Source organism: Botryllus schlosseri, chromosome 8, assembly GCF_051294905.1.
Source record: "Botryllus schlosseri isolate E-star chromosome 8, Bs_hap1, whole genome shotgun sequence".
In the NCBI taxonomy this organism is placed as follows: Eukaryota; Metazoa; Chordata; class Ascidiacea; order Stolidobranchia; family Styelidae; genus Botryllus; species Botryllus schlosseri.
In genome coordinates, this window is record NC_137243.1 from 5,730,028 (window position 1) to 5,749,308 (window position 19,281).

General features: G+C 40.9%; 1 protein-coding gene across 1 annotated transcript; it reads right to left on the reverse strand.

The window, feature by feature from the left end:
* Positions 1 to 7,188: 7,188 nt before the first annotated feature.
* On the reverse strand, positions 7,189 to 12,689 carry LOC145445492 (uncharacterized). Its single transcript, XM_080323678.1, has 3 exons — positions 12,120 to 12,689; positions 8,548 to 8,670; positions 7,189 to 8,487 (listed from the first exon to the last, which is right to left on the reverse strand). Exons 1-3 carry the CDS (start codon positions 12,560 to 12,562, stop codon positions 7,617 to 7,619), a joined length of 1,437 nt encoding a protein of 478 aa, XP_080179804.1. The 5' UTR covers positions 12,563 to 12,689; the 3' UTR covers positions 7,189 to 7,616.
* Positions 12,690 to 19,281: the final 6,592 nt, after the last annotated feature.

Consider the following 19,281-nt stretch of genomic DNA (forward strand, 5'->3'; position numbering starts at 1 on the left):
ATCGTTCAGTTCTATGGGTATACCAACATGCACACATTCAATATAAGGAGCTAGCCGACAATATACAAACACGACATTTGGTTATACAAATAATGAATATACAACATGTATTAGCTATACTATAAGCTATAAGTCGTCCCGAAGATATCACGAACTGTACGACATTATCCAATATCGTTGGTTCTGTTAAAACGTCTTTCAACTCTCAATTTATTCGGCTCACTCGCGCAGCATGATGTATAGTTGTCTCCTTTGATGTTGATATCTCACACAATGTAACAAAAAGTGTTCTACAGATTCTTCTGCATTACATTGCTGACATAGTGGAGTCTCAGAACAACGGATCTTATGCAGATGTTGATTCAGTCTGCAATGGCCGCTTCTTAAACTCAGTAGAATTACGTCTCTTCGCCGTGTTCCAATTTGAGCTATATCGTCGGTAATTGATGGTCGCAGATTCTTATACGCTCTTCTGGTGTCAGTGCTTCGGTATATCTGATCCCATTCACATCTACAATGGTGTCTTAAGACGGACAGTGCATCACGCAGAGGTAATAAGCGATTGTTTCCCTCATCCCTTCTTGACGTCTTTGGCTAATTGATTGGCGATTTCGTTACCACGAATACCAGCATGCCCAGGTATCCAGATGAACGTGATTGATTTATTGTTATTGCAATATATTCTAATATATCGTTCACAACGTAGTCATTGACCGATCCATGATTGGCGATAGCGGTTAGGGCACTCAAACTGTCACTTACTATAGCAATTTTACTCTGCGTGTTCATTTCAACCCACGATAATGCATCTTTGATGGCATGCAACTCTACATAAAATATTGAAAAATATTTAGGAAGCGTCGCAGACAATTTTACATTCAACCGAGGAATGTATACGGCATAACCACATCCTGACAATGTCTTTGAACCATCCGTCTATACAAGTGTATGATCACTGTAGTTCGAGAAAATATATTCCCGGAATACCACCTTAACAATTTCTGCAGGGGAATTTCTGCCAAATTATTTTGTCAATGATGAGTCTACATCAGGTTCTATGAGCAATCCACGGATGGTTTTTTAATACGACTTGCCCAGTTGCGTGCAAATCGCGAAGGTCAGCACCAGGGTTGTAATGACTCGAGTCATGACTCGACTCGAGTCAGACTCGAGTAACGATTTTTTAATGACTCGACTTGACTCGAGTCATTTTCTTGAAATGGGAAAATGACTCGACTCGACTCGAGTCAATATTTGGATTGACTCGACTTGTACTCGAGTCATTACGCATGACTCGACCCAAGTCATTGACTCGGCTTATTTTATATGACTTGAAGATGAAGAAATTTGCGAATCGTAATGGCTAGATCAACGCATCCGACGAATTCTGCCGACATCGCTATTTGTCAATACTGCTTTCGTTGCACTTGTCTGATATCAGATATGCCACCGTAAAAACAACAGAAAATGATACATAGTAGCAATAATGCATTGTACAAAATCGTCCAGTGATGAAGAGGTAATAGATCCTCCGCAATTAAAGTACTCAAGACTCTTCAATTATACAAGCAAACAATTGAAGCAAAGTTCAATTAGAGCCAATGAAATGACTCAGATGGTCAAGAGACTGATCAGCTCATGTGTAGATTTGAAGGCGATGATTCTTTGCATTTTTGGGCGACTAGAAAGAATGAGTATTCAATGCTCTTCAGTGTGGTTCAAAAATGCTTGTCAATTCCTGCATCTAGTGCACTCGTGGAACGTGTATTCAGTAGATGTGGATTCATTCTAGGGCCATGCCGCTTTAACATATCTGAGGATCTCCTTTCCACATTAGTATTTTTGAGGTGTAACTCATTGATTTGATGTGCTGTCTGTGAAAACACACAATGCCCCTCGTCCATTTGACGTTTTGTTAGGTATGTGCATTGTGCACGTGAGTATAATGATGAATGGCTAATGTTGTGTGATGTTTGTACAATATGGCTGTTCTGAAATAAATTCTTTTTTATTTTACTGGGTGGTTACTTGATAAAATTGTTATGTTGCATAAAAGGAACACTGAATCTGGCTTAATTTGAAAAAAGTGGAATCAATGATGTGAGAGGAGAATATTTTGGATTTGAAAATATATGGAGTATTTTAGTGAGAAATTATTTCATATAATTTAATTACATAGTAGTAAGCCGACTATTTTTTCATATCCAAAACATTCTACTCTAATAACTTCACTTTTTCTAGATGGAATTGAGTCAAATTTGCTATGAATCATATTTTTACACAATGTAACAATATCATGAGATAGCCGGTAAAATTCTAAAAGCTCTATTTGTAATTAGTCTAAAATTTTCTTTCATAGCATTGCTTTCTACTGGTTGGAATTGAGCCAAATTTGATTTTTTAGGCAATCTAGCAATTTTAAGAAGTAGCCGGAAAATTTGAAAAAAATGTTTTTGAACAGCCCCATTGTACAATTATTTATCCAATGCTGTAACTGCGATGTAGTCTGTAATGCAATTGGGAAAACCTTCAGTATAATCAAAAGGTATCTGTTCTGTTGTCACTGCACAATGCACATAGTTGCATGCACGCTTTTACAGCATGCTGGCCTGTTGTAAATACCTCTACATAAACATGCATCTATTGATTTTCTATCAACTAGTATCTTGACGTGAATTCGTTGGTTCTCTATCAGCTATTCGTGAGCTATCGTCGATGTGCTCATAATAAAAACTGAATGCTTGTATTGGTGATGTATCAGACTGACAAGAGAGATATTCGATTTTAAGTTCTAAGATTAGTAAAGTTATATTTAGCATCGGTAAATGAGGCCAGGACCTGTCCGTTATCTGCCTAAATAAACACGTGCCAAGACTCTGATAGGGACAAAATGAGCATGTTTCGCAAACAAGGAATTCGATATTACCCAAGCAGGATTGAAAACATGAGTTGAACATGACTTCAATGCAGTGACTTGGACTCGACTCGAGTCATGATACCATGACTCGGACTTGAGCCTTTAAACGGTGACTTGGACTCGGACTCGAGTCTGTGATGAATTGAAAATGACTCGACTGGACTCGAGTCAAAACCACAAAAGTATGATTGACTCGTGACTCGGAACCATGTGACTTGGTTACAACCCTGGTCAGCACCACTGGTTAAGGTTCGAAAGGTTGAAAATCTCTCATTTATTAAGCTGTATATATCTTCCCATGATTCTTCCAATATCGAACTAGTTGGGTGAGATTGTTGGGTGCTGAGACAATATCTATATTTTAAACACAGATACAAGTGCCGTAGGGATAGAGGCATATCATTGCATTCAATTTCAATTACAGAAATTGGTGTACTGACCATCGCTCCGCAACATATACGTAGAGCTTGATTGCGAATAGTCTCGACTTTCTTCAGATATGTCTTCGGAGCGAAGAAGTATGCTTCCATACCGTATTCGATTACTGACCTGATGAGAGTCCTGTAGAGCACAACTAGAATATTATTGGATGCTCCCCATGTGCTACCTGAAAGCATTCTGAGTAAATTGATGCGGCACGCACATTTCGTCGCTACGTAGTCGATGTGCCCATTGTAGTTCAGTTTCTTGTCAAAAATAATTCCCAGATACTTGAAATTGCCCACAAAATTGATAATATGATTATCAATGCGTAATTCAGGGATCGTGACTTTACGCCTTCTTGTAAAGAGCATGGCGACCGTCTTCTCCTTCGATATAACAAAACCCCGTTTAGCGCACCAGTTGGAGACCGCAGTAAGGCTAGATTGAATACTTTGCGTCGGCTCAATAATATTGAGCCCAGATTGCCAGATTGCACAGTCGTCAGCATATAGTCCAAGCTGGGAACATATAACTTGAGGAAGGTCATTAATCATAATTGAAAAAAATAAAGGTGATAGTACACTTCCTTGTGGGATACCATTTTCTAATTCATGGATTCCTGAGAGAGTGCATCCAATCCTTACTTGAAATGTTCGGTTTGATAAAAAGCATTTTATCCAATTTAACATTTCTCGACAAATTCCGAGTTGTTTCAGTTTCAAAATTAATCCATCACGCCATACCATGTCATAAGCCCGCTTAATGTCAAGGAAAACCGCTAATACAACCCGTCCATTGTTAATTGCTCGATAAACTGTGTCATGCAATCGAAGAACGTGATCGAGGGTTCGTCTCCCTCTCCTAAACCCGGACTGTGATGTATGTAGTAATCCATTCTTTTCCAAGTACCATGAAAGTCTATTCGCCACCATAGTTTCCATTACTTTGCACATATGGCTGGTCAGGGAAATAGGCCGATAAGAGTTGGCAGAGGTAGGATCTTTACCCGGCTTCAAGATAGGGATTATCACCGCATGACTCCAGTGTTTCGGAATAGTACCCGTTGACCAAGAGTAATTTATTATCTCAAGCAATCTCAGTAAACCTTGGTGCGGAAGATTTTTGAACATAGCATAGCATAATTGGTCGCCCCCAGGTGACGTGTTTTTCTTGGTTCTTAAAGCCATGGCCAGTTCCGTCAATGAAAAAGCGATATTAAGTTGATCATTACCGGGGCCACTGTAACTAGGGATGGTGTGAACCTCTAAAAGGTTCGGGTTCGTGTGAACGCGAACCTTTTAGAAAGGTTCAGTGTGAACACGAACGTGAACCTCGTGACGTCACGGGACGTCATATGGCTAATTCCAACCTAGCGATACCTAGCGATACCTAGCGACGACTCGGGCAACATTACGTCATAATGCGGAAATACATATCGACGTTTTAAACGTCGCCAAATGTATCAACTGGGGCAATCAAATGATATAATAATCTCATAAAATCAATATCTTCCGTCGCTTTGCCAACAATTTTGACGAGGACTTACCAGGGAATATAAGGGAGCAAGGGGCGTAGTTTATTTTTGTCCTTGATGTTGTTGCGGCATATACACCGACTCATGATATACATACACACAATCTGCGTATATGCGTACCGTGAGTACATGATGTGCATATGCCGTCGGGCAAGGAAGATGCAGATATAGCCTTGTAGCAGTTTTGGGATGACTCGAATCATGACTTGACTCAAGTCAGACTCGAGTCACCTTTTTCGTATGACAGGTCGGAAAATCTATTCGACGTCTGAGTATTGCTGCATTGATATTGAGCAGAGTGTGAAACGGGTTTCTATACTTGCTACCGATATTACCCCATTAACAAGTTATACAGCAGTAGCCAACACCTCAATCGCACCGATTTGGTTTTAATGATCCAGTAAACATATGAAGTCAAGATTGACCCCATACGCCTGCTAGATTGATTAGTTGAATAAGCATCATTCGCTGACCACGTAGCATATTTCGATCGTGATGTTTTGTGACTGTGGGTCAAGCTCGCAGCAGAGAGTCAATAAATATTTACAAACGGAAAGTTGGATATTTCGAGCAAACTGTTGCAACAAACCAAGTAAAACTTTGGAGATTGTCAAGGTACATGCTCGTTTGGTGTTGATTTTTTTATGCCTATAGCGCCATGTATAGAGTGGCCTGCAGTTGAAATGCAATAAATTTGAACCAACGATGTTGTAATGAAGTGAAAATTGTAATATATGGAAAAGGTTCACAGTGCAGAACCTACCAAGGTTCTGTTGTGAACGCGAACCTCTAAATTTCCGAGGTTCACACACAGAACGCGAACGTGAACCTCACGTTCACACCATCCCTAACTGTAACTATCAGTCAAAAGAAGACTTTGTCTCGTTGCAATAAAATTCGACGGGAAATTCGAATCACTGCTTACATTTTTAAACGTTGAAGCGATCTCATTAGCGATTTCATGGTCGGCTGTAGTTAAATTACTATTTACTTTCAATGAAGGTATCCCACGGTGATTATGTTTATTGGAAATTGAATGAACTACTTTCCATACCTTTTGTAGATTAGTGCGTGCTTCAAGGGTTCCACAGAAAGCCGTCCAAGAATCTCGCTTTGACGTCAATATTACCCTCTTACATCGAGCACGTTCCCTTTTGAATCGAAGAATGTCATGCTGATTAAAGGTTCTTTTCATTTTCATAAATGCTGCTTTCTTCTTTCTTACAGCCCTAGAGCACTCTTCATTCCACCAAGGATTCGGAGATTTCCATTGGTTGCGAGCAGTGGTGGCTTTTGGTGTGGGCAAGGTGGGCGGTCGCCCGGGGCCCCCCTGGTCGAAGCCCCCCCCCTATTTGGGTTATGCGCTTTTTTTAATGATAATAACGAATAAACATGGAAATCAGTGTACCAAGCAAGAACATGACTCCGTACGGATGTGTCAATCATCATCAAATCTCTGCATTTGTTTAAAAAGTCCCGTATCCCGATGATCATCACGTCTCTGCATCCGGTAGAATTACTTAGTCTTGATGTAGTCTATCCTTAGACACATACAATAATAGACATAGCCGAATCCAGCAGCTAAACCTTACCGCGGGAAAGGGGGGTCTGGCGGTTAGATACTTATAGGGGCCCCCCGGTAAGTCTCTCCCAGCCCCCCCCCCCCCGTTCGTAAGGCCACCACTGGTTGCGAGTCATAGGAATTGATATACTAGAAGCATGGAGAATGCTTTCCGTGAATTCATTTACAACGGCATCAATACTAGCATTCGATTCTGAATGACTATTGGTACCTACATTATTTCTGAATGTTTCCCAATCTGCTTTACCGAGTGACCAGCTGAGAAGTTTTATTTCATGAAACCTACACATTCAATACACATTTACTATGCTTCGAAGCTACGACAACCCGCATCAGATGCGTGAAACAGCTGCATGTGGTTATGTAGCCGTGAGTTGAGGGCTCAAAATCTGATATGTCGAGGTCAGCAGCAATGTTCCATCTAATTATTAACGTGTCTGCGCGCACTCACCAATTCACCGCGCGGTCCCTTAACAACAGTGCGTAACGACTAAAGAAAAATAGTCATCACTTTGGCTTTTTTGTGCTTTGTTCACTTTCTGCTTCCCTGTTCTTTGCCCTTTTAAGACAATGCTATGTGCTGCCGATTCACTAAGTCTGTAAAGTATTACAGTTCTTCCCTGTTTTCACTTGCGGGAGGACTGAACTGTAAAGACGATAGCAGTTCACATCATGATCAAAATGCGGGAAAGTTGCGTTTCCTCAATACTTAATACTAATACCCCTTGGAAATGGAGATGCTAGTTTTTTTACTGCAGATATGTTATAAATGAAGTTCATATGGAATGTATCTAAAACGATAGTGTCACAAGTCAAAAGTTCTACCAGATAAATTTCACATTTTAAATCGGCCGAAATTACTCGATATCGGTATCGGTTACAAATCCTGATAGATATTTCGGGCGCACTGGTCATCATAACACAGAAGCGCTTGAGACAGCATAGCCATTGCGCATGCGGAGATACCAAACTTGACTGCTCCTTTGGGTCCATGATTGATCAAAAATAAAGCATTTTCCACTTGAAAATTTCATAACTTTCCACATTGATATATCCCGTGATACAGGAGCGGCGGGTCCTCTCATCATCAGCATCAGTTTCTCCCGGTGCGAATAACACGCCATCTGGGATCGAACCAATATGCATTATCACTACCATCACTACCTATGGACCGTGTCAAGGTAATTGAGCAATATTTGGACTTTCATCATGTTAACGCCAAGTCCATAATGCGTTCCGTCAAAACTATAAACTCCCGTAGTAAGCTGTCGAAAGTCCAATATGGGAATTCCGTTTTCGTCAAGATACCTTTTTACTTCGTCGACGAACGAACCACAAGCGTCTCTGTTTTGGAGTGGCAAGAACTCTGAACGCTTCAAAAGTCCAGGCATGTCGGGGGTGGCGTATATTATGTGAGGCCAAACGATATTGCCGTTATGTTGTTTGAGGGTCGTGACATTATACAAATCTTTCAGAAAGTTAACCGCGGGTTTTATACGCGATAGCACATCGGTCGCGTTGCAGTTGAAAAATATGCCGGAACTCAGCACTATTACTGTTCCTTGTTTGCCTGCTAGCGTCCTTACTACGGTGCGAAATCTGTTAAAATAATCCTTCATTTTTTTCCGCGCAGTGCGCGATCCCCAGTCGATCCGCAATCCGCTGGTTCTGTTGGGAAACAAATGGAATACCTTTAGGCGTCCCGCGCCGCACAAACGCGGATTGTCGACTAGTTGCTCTGCCAGGTCACCGTTCGTCAAGCGGCAACGGGCGAAGTAGAACTGCCCGATCGTCGTTTCGCAGCGGAAACCTATCGATTGTCGGAGCTTGATATACGGTCGCGAAGTGAGGGTCAACAGAAACGCCCGAGACATTTTTCTGACGAAGGAATCCCCAGCGAAATAGATCTCCGTGAATCGTTTCGCCACGCCGCAAGCTCCCGCTCTGCCGTAGCGCTTGAGCTGACATCGTGGATCACGCGTTACCCAGATAGCGGTTTCCGCGTGTAACGTCTTCCGTATATCTACGCATCTGAATTTAAAACGGGAAAAAGTCAATTAAGGCGTTATGAAGCGAAAAATAACTTGTCACCTATCGCAGTCGCATTCGTTACCGCATACACCGTCCATGTCATTACTGCAGCAAGGGTTTGTTGAATCCGGGTCGCACCAGGCTGAGGTTGGCCCCCATTTAAGAATCCGATTATTCTGTCTACTAAAATATGATATCGGCCAATCAAAAATAATCAGGTCAGTCGATATAGTAAGTGTTTCTTGGAGGTACAGAACTTCAATATACAATTGAATAGTAGGCTATATTCATATTGAAATGAACTAGAATATTTTCGGCTGACACTCGTAAGGGGTAATCGTCAGCAACTAGTAGAGAATTGGAAAGAACATTGTATATCAGCAATCGTATCTCGAAATATGATGTCACCCAGCATGAAATGAAATATCAAATAAGGGAGCGTTCAATGCACTATAGTTTAAGATGGTACACGAACTCCTTTTGCTGACAAAGCTTGGGCTGATGTATTTTGATAAAGGTCGACTCCAAGGCACACAGAGGAAAGTGTGAGCGGCCCCTTCCGAAGACGCGAAAATCTGTCGTCTTGATAATTTTTCGCACAGGCGGGATTATCTATCAGATGTTTGGCAATGGCAGAATTTATGGCCTTTGAACGCTCAGTGTCAAGCTTAAGCGGTTGAGTCAAGGGTGAGCTTTCACCGAGCGTGATGCACGTGTTCTGATAAATCTATGGACGTGCTGGTTTATGCGTTCCTGTTAACGTTTCGATGTTCTTTCTACGTAACCACAATCATAGTGGCACTTAAATTCGCACACTACATTACTTTGTTGAAGTGCAGGAAGCAAGTCTTGACGTATCGAAGATAGCAGTTGCGTTGTCGTAAAAATCACGTTAGTTTTTACTGTGTCGAAACAGTTACTGACCGCGGAAATCAATTGTTTTACAAAGCAGGTGGAAATAGGACCAATCCAAGGTGGATATAAACATCTTTGGTTGCCCGTTGGGTGGGCTCTGTTGACTTTTTTGCGCTGGATTGCGTTAATTTCCTCTATATGCCGCGGTTGATGACGTGTTCAGGGTAACCGTTATTAAGTAAGATTTTGCGGATGTTGTCAAGTTCTAAGTTCGGTTTGCTACCCGAACATATCATCAACGCTCTATGCACGAGGCTGCCAATGAGGATGATTTTTCTGCTTCGAGGACTAACTATAAATTAAGTGGTTCAATTCGTACATACTGCGCTTGAGAGTACCGAACCAAGATCTGTGCATATTACATATTCATTTAGCCTGCTAACGCATAGTTCTTCACTTTTTTACGAAAATGTAGCATATATTAAGAGCGGAAGAGTCAGGGAAACTTATGTAACGATAGCATGCCATCGTTATTTAGAAGTATCAGGGCATCCGTATTCACTAAGCCATGCTCTTGGTCTGTTTTTTGTTGTTGAAATGTTGGTTGATTAGCGTATTAAGTAAGGTTACCATACGTACTCTTTTAAGATGATTTGTCCTCTTTTTTGACTTTTTTCAAAGTGTCCACGGAGGACGCCCAAATATCCTCTTTTTTGGGTATTTTAGTTAAATATAGGGTAGAATTCGACTGATATACAGTAAATCAGCACTGAAGTAGCGATCAGGCGGCAATTTCGGGAGCTGAGCCGGAAGGTTCACCTTCTTTGTAGTCAACCGACCACAAAGTCAGGAAAAAGTTTACATATATTTCTGGATTTCCCTCCGGTATTGTAAGACGTAAAATTTTGAAACAGTGTCCTCTTTTCGGATTTCCAAAACATGGTAAACCTAGTATTAAGTAATTATAAGTTACCTTTCCACAGGCATAATTTGTGGTTAAAATATACATGACGCTAGTTTAGGATTGTTGCCGGAATGAGTTGGTAAGATTTGAATTGTTAGATAGGACAAACTAGGCTAGTATTTGATTTTGTTTTGTGTGTGTGTAATATTCTAATTCACCGTAGCACTGCCGCATTCCACTACTGCAAGAAGTCAATGTGCCCTGGCCTGGTCAACGGATATACAAAGTGCGGTTTGGTTGTGGAACACGTGGACTACCGCAAGCCTTGCTACGTAATTCGAGTTTGGTCTCGAAGGAGCCGTAATAACTTGCCGTAACTGAAATGCACCTAAAAGTCTGGTCAACGGCAGTCGCACTTGCCCGACGAAAGAAACCAGCAAGTGGTTATGATATCATTATTTCGTCACAAATACTCCATATAGGTGCGTGTGGTGCTCCGTGCTCGCTAATCCAATGTAGCCACACGTAAGGCCAGAGATGTCACTGGAATATTTCGGAAAAACCCAGATGTGGACGCTAAATAAACTCAGAAAAACCCAGATCCTATGTTTCACTCAAATTTCTATACGATAGTTGAGAAAATGGAAAGTGACAGTCATTAATTATTGTCATACTGACGTAGAACTAAGTTTTAGCCCTTGATATTATTGAAATTACGACAGTTCATACTATGCATTTTGCTTGGTTAACAATGCAAATCCACAAAAGATGTCGGTTTCCTTTTGAAACATTGCTACGAAAATAATGGGTGCGCGTCGCTTCAAAAGCTCGCGTGATAAACAGAAATTATTACTTTGCAAGTGGACGTTAAATAAGGTGTGAAAGCAACCATCAACCAAGATCTTCTTTAGTTATTGATACAAGACAAATTTGTTGGAGTGATAGCAGTCAAGTCTTGAATCGATTCAAATTGTAAGAAAACGGTTCCAATGAGTTGCCTTATGAACATGACTTTCTGCGAGCTGGAAATTGGTATTCAATAAAGCTCCATCACATGGTGTCAAGGCCTTTCATTGTAGTAGTGAAACAGTCTCTCAAGACTATGCCGTTACAATACAACGAAATCCCCCGACAATGCAGCAATCGAGCAGTCAATCGAAAACTGCGCTTCGTGCATTTTTCGACATTATGGTCTTACTAAAAATCTGATATAATTGATTTTCGAACATAAAATTAACCTGACGAAAATGATGTTGAAAAAAAAAACAGATTTCAAGGACAAAAACCCAGAAACCCATAGGTGATGCTCGGAAAACCCAGATCTGGGTGGAAAAAACCAGGAGTGGCATGCCTGCGTGTGGCGCGTTTCAGTTGTCAAGAAAGCAGTGTCACAAAGGCTTTTCGGTGATATTAAACAAAACGTATCTCTGTCTGACAAGTTTTGCGTAGAAAATGTGCTTCATGTTTGTTAGCACACCAATGAAATGAACAAAGACCGCCAAAATTAGTTAAGACAGACAGACTAGGTGACCTTACGGTCGTGTCGCATCTCCTGCGTCAAAGCATCTCGATGGTGCATGCGAAAAAGAATATCATATCTCTCTCTCTCTCTCAGGAAAGCAATCGATTGACTGTGGCAGCGTGATACGTCGTTTCGGTTATGCTGCAATTTTTCCAATAACACCTCTTCAATGCGGCCTGTCATGTTGGCAGTCGTATCGTGATATAAATGATTATACGAATATTACCTGTGCAGCTCTAGAACAATAAATTCGCGGAACCTTTGGTTATTTATGTACAGATGAAAGAAACTATATTCCTACACAGCCGCTAGTTGGTGCTCTATGCAATTCGGTCAAATAAATGTACGTACTTTTTTGTACCGCACTTTCCATCTTCGCGCCAAAGGACAGGAGCTCGTGTTTGATTTCCTGTTTGAAAATGGTTTTGAATTCGAGTCACTTCGCGAAGATAGGAATGCCGCACTTGTGGGTCTTCCACCCATTTCCCGTTAGTTATGTTATCTAGTAGGTTTTCGCATTGTCCTTGTAGCGTTGGAATAGCCACAATCTGGTTTGCAGTACGTTCGGTCGCAGTAGACGTTCGTAGCTTTGCTAGTACTTTTTCTTGCGCTAATCCAGCATTTACAAAGCTTCTTCCGAGAGCTCTGTTGTCGTTCTTCATGTACTGTCGCAAATTTGTCGTGCTGAGCAATGCAAGACATACTAAAACAACAGCCAGTGTCGTCCGGATAGTATTCGCTTTATATCCAGTTTTTGCTGAGCAGAATTGAGCTTTTTCAACGTCATCCGCCATTCCTTCTATCGTGGCATATCCCACATAGCAGCTGGATGTTCACTATCCACACACAATTTGGAATTCGAGCCGCGTTCGTTCGACCTGCCTATAGCACAACGTCAGCTCATTAACCGAGCCACATCGACTAACTGTATGTACACATAGCCTCCAGCGGTCGTACAGCCGTTCATCTGGTATGTCGACTTCAGCATTGTTTAGCCTGATTAGAAAACACACTGGGTGGCAAGCATAAACGTTTCAACAATCTGTGCTAAACTGGCGCTTCAACAATTGCGATGTGGTCTGGGCATGCATGTATGTATAATTGTACATACGACGTACGTGCGTGCAAATGTATAGGCCGTAATGATGAGAATTCCTAAGAAGTAATAAAATCCTGGTGTGAGCATGACTTGACATCTGATTCTGTTGATATCTCACACCAGTATTGCCCAAGAGCTGATTTCTGGAAAAATGATATTGATATCACTATTATATCAATGATAAATCAGTATAAGTATACTCTGTGGGACATAATCATCGCCAAGTTGTCCTCCATGTTCTGTCCAGTTTTCATTGAGTAATTTTGAATCAAGTATACTCTCGCACAAGGCGTATTTCCTATGATAAGTCGGAACTATTTTTGTACAGGATACAAATCATTTGTGTGATGTGGGAGAGGGGTAACTTATGATTAGCATAGAGATAAGCCAAATCCTGAATATTGCCATTCTCTTCCAGGTGCATTACATACACTTCTATATAGGGTTGTGTTTAAAAGAAAAATCAATTTAAAACAAACATGTCTGAAACAATGCCCTTGTTAAAAATATGTTTTTATTTTCTAAGTCATGACGTCACGCATATTCAATCGTGACGTCATAGTGGATTGATGTTCACAATTGAAATATAATAAATTGGCTTCCAACCCATGTCATTTACGGAGCAAAAATATCTTAAACGAGGACTACATCGTCTTGCAGCATTTTTACGGTCGGCGATCATCATCATCGGAACATTCATTCCGTACCAATGATCTATATCTACGTACTGTAGCTGTTGAACCGACTATTTTGAGGCTCCCAACCATCCCATATCGTATACGTCGGCTATATCGGGTGGTAATCGTCGTCCGCAGGCTCATACAACATGTTTTTGGAAAGTATTTATTAGACAAATATGGCATAATTAAACAACTTGATTTTTTAAAAAGGCCTTTGTTTAAACAACCATTTGTTTTACATGCAGCCCTACTACAATGCGAATATGTCGTTGATGACGGTGAACTCTAATATGTGTCAGCAGGATATCACATGCTGACGCTTTCGCTTAGATCAGGGGTCGGCAACCTTTTGCTAGTCGCGGGCCAAATTTCGGGTGTACAACTTTTTGGCGGGCCGGATTTTTTCTTAGTACTATATTTTACGCACACTTCGGTATATTATCCTACATTGCTGCAATCTCAATCATACCAATCAGAAGACACATGTATTTACAATTCAACAACACAGAATAATTGTGACAATTGACGCAGCTTGCTTTGTGAAAGGTTTTCAACTTCTAGTAACAAGTCAGATGAAACAAGAATCAGAGCCTATTCAAAATGGATAAATTTCGTATCACAGTTACAAATGTAGTGTTGGTACTAGGTTTTCTCTCATCCAGTATAGGAAAGTGAGCATAATTTTCTTTGTACTGTTGACATTTCCAGAGTCACAGATTTGTTTTGAATGCGCCTCAACATCTCATGTATTTAGTTGTTTTCCCCCTGAAGTTGCAAATTCAATTTGTTCAGATGTGACGTTAAATGTACCAGGAAAGCAAGATGAGATACCCATTTTCGATTACAAGATTATGAGTCGGCGATATTTGTGTTTTCGAGGAAAGTTGCTATTTCATTTCTCAGTTCATACACTCGTGTAAGCATAGCTGCCTGACTCAATGAGCGAACATGACAGATATAGGCCTGCATGACATCGCCATATTGATTCTCCGCTTCTAGTAATATCTGGCGTAACTGATTCAGTTATTGAGAAAAATCATGTTAACAGTTTTCACCATTGTGGCCAAAACACTATTCAGGTTTTTTGTCTTGGCACACAATGCCTTCTGGAAAATTAAACTATAGATAGGCTAACTAACATACGGAGGCTAGTTATCTATAATTGAACAGTTTGAGATTCCGTCATTGCGTCTGAGATGTTCCAAGCGTTTTTGAAGCAAAGGAAGAACACCTTTATTGTCACACCACGTTAGAGTGGTAAACCCTTTAAAAAAGTATGTAACACCTTCGGTTGCGAGATACACCCGATTGATAAGCTCTGATCCAGTCTAGTCTGTCTCCATCTCTTACTTCAACCACCTTCGTTTTATGGCGTAACAATAGACTAATACGATGTAGGCTACTATTACATCGTAGCAATGCCCCATTTTTTTTCATGCAGTGCTGCACTGCAGATTGAAACTCATTATGAAACGGCGGGCCGTATTCTTGTGATAACTAATTATTATGTCGCGGGCCGGACGATTTCGCATGGCGGGCCGGATCCGGCCCGCGGGCCGTAGGTTGCCGACCCTTGGCTTAGATCAATGTTCGATTTCCCCGCCAATGTATTACCGTATTTCCATACAATACCATACCATACCAGGCCATTACCACCGAATTCACTGTTTATTTTTTGCTAGCATATCGTGTGGTAGCCTTGCGAATGTATGCAATTTCATGCAGAACGGTATAGCTTTCATTTCAATTGGGTATTACTTTGTAAACTTCGATCTGAGCCATGTTCCTGGAACGATATATTAGAATTAGTCCAAATGTAGCTTAAAAAGCAATATCTCCCTGGTTTATCGGATTCTCCAAATTGCGAATGGTGTAACGAACTAGAAGACGTATCACACTACTTAATGGATTGTCGAAAGTACACTCCTCAAGGGAAAGCGCTGACTAACAAAAGCTTGCACCGCAAGCACCAATGAAATTGGAAATCCTACCGACAGACCAAGGATATCCCTGTGACACACCCACGGCTCTTCAGGGACGTCATCAATTTCACTCTGTCAACGAATGAAGTCATCTAATGCCTGAACGATTATCGCAAAAATGGCGAACAAAACCATTGAGTTAAAATCGCCAATCAAATCAATCTCAACAACCACAACGATCTCCCTCATACTGGAGACAAGACGACATACCAGTATTTCGAATACAAACTCGAATGCGGGGGATTGCAGTTTTTGTGCTCTTCATACGCAAATTGGAAACTTTCAATTTATAACAATTCGAAACCATGTTGGTATTTTAATTCCCCTTCTCACGCAGGATTACCACAACTTCACCGCCATTCCTTAACAGTCCCCAGTCGCAGAGTTGGACAATTAGAACATTTTTAGCTTTTGAAGAGCTTCCTGGTGGTACATAACTTCAATACACAATCGAACCGTATGTTCATATTGGAACGAACCTGAATATTTCGGCTGACACTCGTCACAGTCAGCTTTCGTTAGCTTTTACACATTAGATTAGAATAAGAATACTAGCTACACTGGAATTATATCTACTGAGTTTTTCCAAATTAGATTAGAATGAGAATAACCGAATTCGCACAAACTTGGAGATTGACTTGCGTTCCGAATTTGAAATAACTACAACAAAAATCAATTTCAGTTCAATTAGGGTTGACTAGGTTGACTAAATAAAAAAAGTCATTTTTCCGACTTGACACCTAAAACGTCCACTTTAGGTTGGGTTGACCTTTTTTTAGTCAACCTTGGCATCAATTATATTCCATTCCATATATTTCCCATGCATTTCTGTGCACTATGACCTTTTTGGGTTGTCTCTAGGGCTGGGCAATATCGAGTACCTGAACGATTCGATTCTGAATCACGTATTATACTTCGAGTCGAGTCGAGTATTCGAGTATCACACATTATGACGTCATAACAGAATGCAATATGTCAAATTTCAAATATGTAGCCTACCTTTTATGCCACCACAAATAATATAATGCCTTTTATCCATTACATTAAAAATACTTGAATGTTTTTCGACCATACCGATCTCATTGTACTTTGTGACAATGTTGGGGGATGAGAATGACTTTAGATTCCCAGTAATGTTCGTTGCTTTGTACTACGTTTTGTATGCGGCGATACGGCTAATCAAGGGTTTCAAAGTTTCCACAGTGGAAAAGAGTATCGAAACTATAATTCTCGTTGATAAATTAACTTTCAGTGCAGAGGAGCGTATAATTTCGGTACTCGAAAAAATTGTAATTTACTACTCGACTCGAACCATTAAAATTAATACTCGATTCAGATTCGAGTACTCGAGTCACTGTGCCCAGCCCTAGTTGTCTCTATATGTACTCGCTATACAATCTACGTAACAAAAGAGGACGAATTGCCAAAAAAATAACATTATGGCTTCCTCAAACGACATTTCGGTATTCTCGTAAAAAGAAGACATATCCTCATAAGCAGTGGCGGCTCGTCCTATAGGGCAACTGGGGCATTGCCCCACCTAATATTCTGTTCAATAACAATTCTTTACCATTTATAGACGCACACCAATCTATATATACCGAAATCACAGCGAAAATCGTATTCTTCTTGTCCTTTCGCTTGTAAATGCCCATATATAGCGAAGTCTCTGCGAAAATCGAATTCTCTTCGTGTTTTCGCTTTGCGAATGCCTAGCCGGGGCATGCCCCGGTAGCGCTCATAACAAGCTTTCACTGTCTATTCTCTCAAAGCCGCGCACAATAAAGAAACGGTGATTTACTCTCTCCTATTCAAAAATGGCCGAGCAAACGGGGCAAATATGCCTGGTCGCCCCTAAGGCGTGATGTAACAATCGTATCTATATGTGAACTCGATTACCGTAATATGCGTTTAGTCGACCTTTGCTGGTATAGGTCGATTTTGATGGTGTTTCACACCATGAAAACTCTTGAAACTTGGTATGTCATGTCGTGATGGTGGTATTTAACACTGCCCCAAGTTTCAGGGTTTCTACTTAAAGTTTAGGGTAGTAATTCCGTTTCCGAAGTTGAGTGTGTGCTGATCCGTCACGTATCGCAAACAGATTTTACTCAAAAGCCGGTATTGGTATCCATTGATTTTGACGATGTTCAATACTGAGATCGGTTATGAAATTTGGCACGGTAAGTCTTAATGTTAGTATCGAACGCTGTACCATGTTTTAAGTTTGTCACTGAACTGTGTTAGTGGTAATTTCGTTTCCTAATTCGAGTGAGAGCTGACTCGTCATTTATCGCTAACAGATTATACGCAAAGCCGGTATTGGTATCAATTGATTTTAACGATGCTCCTTACCTAAATCCGTCATAAGCTTTTGCACGGTATGTCTTGGTTTTAGTATCGAGCGCTGTGCCAAGTCTCAAGGTTGACACTCAGTGATTAGGGCAGTAATTTCGTTATCAAGGTCGAGTATGGTAGAGATGACTTGTGCTCCGATCTGACACTTTAGCATACAACGCATTGCGGATTTCACGCAAAAGCCGGTGTATCTGCGGTAACGTTAACTGAGATAATGATATCATTCTCAGTTTGCATTCAAATATTTACTTTGATATTATATTCTCCAATGTCAATTTCACCGTGAAATTGTGGCCTTCAAGCCATTTGCTCACAACCCCCTGCTGTCAAGCGCGATAGCTATTTCGTTTTCGATGGCGGCTAACAGCTGATCACTTGATCAGCCTATTCCTCAGTAAATTTTGCGCAAAATTCGGTGTTGGTCTGTTCGCATTAATTTTGACAGTGTACCATACCGAAAAGAGCCATGAGACCACTTCTCGATGATGTCATGTAACAGTGTACTAAGTTTAAAGCTTTCATCCACGTGTTTATTCGGTAATATATTTTCCAAAGGCGATTTCGCAGCAGACCTATAGACAGTAATAAAGCCGTATGTGTCGTGTTACAGTCTCCAGTTTCAAGGCCAAAATCTCCTATGCTGTAGCGAGACCGAATTTCCGAGGCTGCTATTCTTAGTTCTTCAGAATGATGTTTTGGATTCAATATGACAGGCCCAATCTATGAGATAACAATTGCGTATCTGTCCGAACTCGTTGACCTTTCCAGTTAGGCTTACGTTATCTCTCGAGTTATAGTCATTTCCAGGTCTAGTGCGAACATGAACCGTGTTGAATCTTTGTTCCGTACGCCGTTTACGCAGTTACCACACTTCAAGTCACAGCTCTCTCGAGGCACATATGTTAAAACCACTGTTGCCGGCAAATTCATGTTACCGTACCATCATCAAGTTACTTGTTTACGTTGGAAAACGCCATTGTGACGTCATCTTAATAAAAAGTCGCTTGCAGCCCGTGCCCCACTACCCGATATTGTCACGAGCCGCCACTGCTCATAAGAGAGGACACACGGTATCCCCATAAGATCATATCAAACCATAGCGCGCTTTATGAGTGAGATGAGCTGGCCGCGAAATGTTTTGAAATACCAATTTGTGCACTATGCGACAATCGCATTCCATTTTGATTTCCCGTATTTTTGTAACGGACCTCCAGTAACATTCTTCTGACTCTTGCTCAACAGTAGATATTTTAAGATGCTTCATACGGATACACGCGACATTTGTAGATGAGTTATCTCGAGATAAAAACATCATGTATCCGAGACTAAATATCAATGCGTGAGCAATTGCTCGTGAATGACGGCAAAGGAAGTATTGGTAACACGGTGCTCTA